The sequence below is a fragment of the Micropterus dolomieu genome, linkage group LG01 (genome assembly GCF_021292245.1).
Source record: "Micropterus dolomieu isolate WLL.071019.BEF.003 ecotype Adirondacks linkage group LG01, ASM2129224v1, whole genome shotgun sequence".
NCBI lineage: Eukaryota > Metazoa > Chordata > Actinopteri > Centrarchiformes > Centrarchidae > Micropterus > Micropterus dolomieu.
In genome coordinates, this window is record NC_060150.1 from 49,904,301 (window position 1) to 49,906,783 (window position 2,483).

The following is a 2,483-nucleotide window of genomic DNA, read 5'->3' on the forward strand; positions in this document are numbered from 1 at the left end:
AGCTCTTAATGGTCAGGCACCATCTTATCTTAAAGAGCTCATAGTACCTTACTATCCCACCAGAGCACTGCGCTCCCAGAATGCAGGGTTACTTGTGGTTCCTAGAGTCTCCAAAAGTAGACTAGGAGTCAGAGCGTTCAGCTATCAAGCTCCTCTCCTGTGGAACCAGGTTCCAGTTTGGGTTCAGGAGGCAGACACCATCTCCACATTTAAGAGCAGGCTTAAGACTTTCCTCTTTGATAAAGCTTATAGTTAGGCCTGGCTCAGGTAGTCCTGAACCATCCCTTAGTTATGCTGCTATAGGCCTAGACTGCCGGGGGATTTCCCATGATGCACTGAGCTCCTCTCTCCTCTACTTTCTCTCCCTCTGTATGCAACCTCATCCCATTATTGCATGTTACTAACACAACTTCTCCCCTTTCCGGTAGTCTTGTGCTTTCTCGTCCCTCTCCTCTCTCCTCCTATCACTTCCTGCAGGTGTTTCTGGCTCTGGAGCTGTGGAGTCTGGATCTGTGGCTGCGGGTCACCTGCTGCCCCCGTGTTCGTGCTCGACACCCTCTGCTGCAACGACTATTGTTACTAGTCTTATTGTTATTATTGTTATTATAATCATTAACATTACGACTGTTCGATTTACGATTTTTCATTTAGTCTATAGCAACATCACCTTTACTGTCTGTACCTCTCTGTGTGGATATTGTGTAGGCTGCCTCCCTCCCCTCTCTCTCTCCTTCCATCCCTCTATTTTTCTCTCTCTCTCTCTCTCTCTCTCTCTCTCTCTCTCTCTCTCTCTCTCTCTCTCTCTCTCTCTCTCTCTCTCTCTCTCTCTCTCTCTCTCTCTCTCTCTCTTTCACCCCAACCGGTGGAGGCAGATGGCCGCCCACCCTGAGTCATGGTTCTGCTCGAGGTTTCTGCCTCTTAAAGGAAGTTTTTCCTTGCCTCTGTCTCCTAGTGCTGCTCTTGGTGGGAACTGTTGGGCTTCTGTAAATAACATCATAGAGTTCGGTCTAGACCTGCTCTTTTATGAAAAGCGCTGTGAGATAACTATTGTTGGGATTTGGCGCTGTATAAATAAAATTGAATTGAATTGAATAGACAGACAGGTAGACAGACAGACAGGCAGGCAGACAGACAGACAGACAGGCAGACGGGTAGACATACAGGCAGACAGGCAGACAGACAGACAGGCAGGTAGACAGACAGACACACAGACGGGTAGACAGACAGGCAGACAGGTAGACAAGCAGACAGGCAGACAGACAGGTAGGCAGACAGACAGACGGGTAGACAGGTAGACGTACGTTTGGTGTATCCTTTGATGGTGCAGGCCAGACTGAAGAGCTGAATGAGCCAACAGTGATTCAGCACCAGGGACTTAATGAACCCGCAGGCCAGGATCTGAACACAGACACATGGGCAGATATCGGTCCTGGACTGGATCGTATTTCAGTAAACATCAGCAAGAAGAGGACTGGGCGTCGATGAAGCGTCTTACCGAAAGAATATTCTTCATGGTGATGACGAACACGTTGTAGCCAATCAGACAGTCCCAGTACACCAGGATGGATTTGGCTGGCTTCAGCAGCAGCTCTCCGCCCACCAACAGGAAGTAGAAACAGGCCACCAGGTAGCCCATGCAGAAGATACTGATCCTGGAACAAGTGGAAACACGGTTGGTGTTAAGCTGTCTGTGTCATGGTTCAAGTCAGTCCTCGAAGACATTTGGCCTCTCATCGAACAGTCCAGCTGGTTAACCTCTGAGGGCTCGTTACCAGGGTGATGATTCGGCCTTGGTGCTCCTGCACCGACAGCCGGTTCCGGTTTGAGGAGCACGGAACAATTCAACTTTGAAACAACAATTCAGGTACTTGTGGCTTCACCCACTCACCTGGTCGTCCCGGTGATGAAGATTATGGTGAGGACGAACCAGAACATGTAGCTGAAGATGATCACCTTCATCATGTCCAGGTAAGACCTGCACACACAGAGGTCAAAGGTCAGACAGACGCACAGGTAAACAGGCAGGCAGTTGGACAGTGGGCGGAGTTTACCTGCACATCATGAAGTCAGGGACCGCGCTGAGACGGAGTCGTCTGATGGGACCAGAGACCTGTCCGTCATCTTCGTCCAGCTCACTGTTGTCTCCTGCAAGGATCTGGACCGACGGCTGAAGCTCCTCCTCAAACACCTGCAGCTGCAGAGAGGCGCCGAGGAGGAGAAGGAAGTCATCTGAAAGATCAGAGAACACAGCTGGACTGTAGGAAGTCAGTCTCCCATAATGCACCACTTCTCCCAGAACACTGTCCTGAACAGTTTGGTGTTCTCATGTTCCATTTGTTGGAACAACAACCTGAGACGTTCCTCGCAGAACTCTGGCACCTGAGGAAACTCTGCTTTAACACGTTAGTGACCAGAATTCACACTCACAACCAGGACCCAGGGGGACCCAGGAGGACCCAGGGGGACCCAGAGGGACCCAGGGG

At 50.4% G+C, this 2,483-nt stretch overlaps 1 protein-coding gene across 1 annotated transcript in view; it reads right to left on the minus strand.

Annotated features, from left to right (window-relative positions):
* LOC123985906 (piezo-type mechanosensitive ion channel component 2-like) overlaps positions 1 to 2,483 on the minus strand; it is a 55,443-nt gene that overhangs the window by 46,929 nt on the left and 6,031 nt on the right. The window contains exons 9-12 of the mRNA XM_046073929.1: positions 2,052 to 2,305; positions 1,889 to 1,975; positions 1,496 to 1,652; positions 1,302 to 1,398 (exon numbers count right to left, since the gene is read on the minus strand). Of these exons, the coding sequence (XP_045929885.1) occupies positions 1,302 to 1,398; positions 1,496 to 1,652; positions 1,889 to 1,975; positions 2,052 to 2,305 (595 nt within the window). The remainder of the gene's footprint in view (positions 1 to 1,301; positions 1,399 to 1,495; positions 1,653 to 1,888; positions 1,976 to 2,051; positions 2,306 to 2,483) is intronic.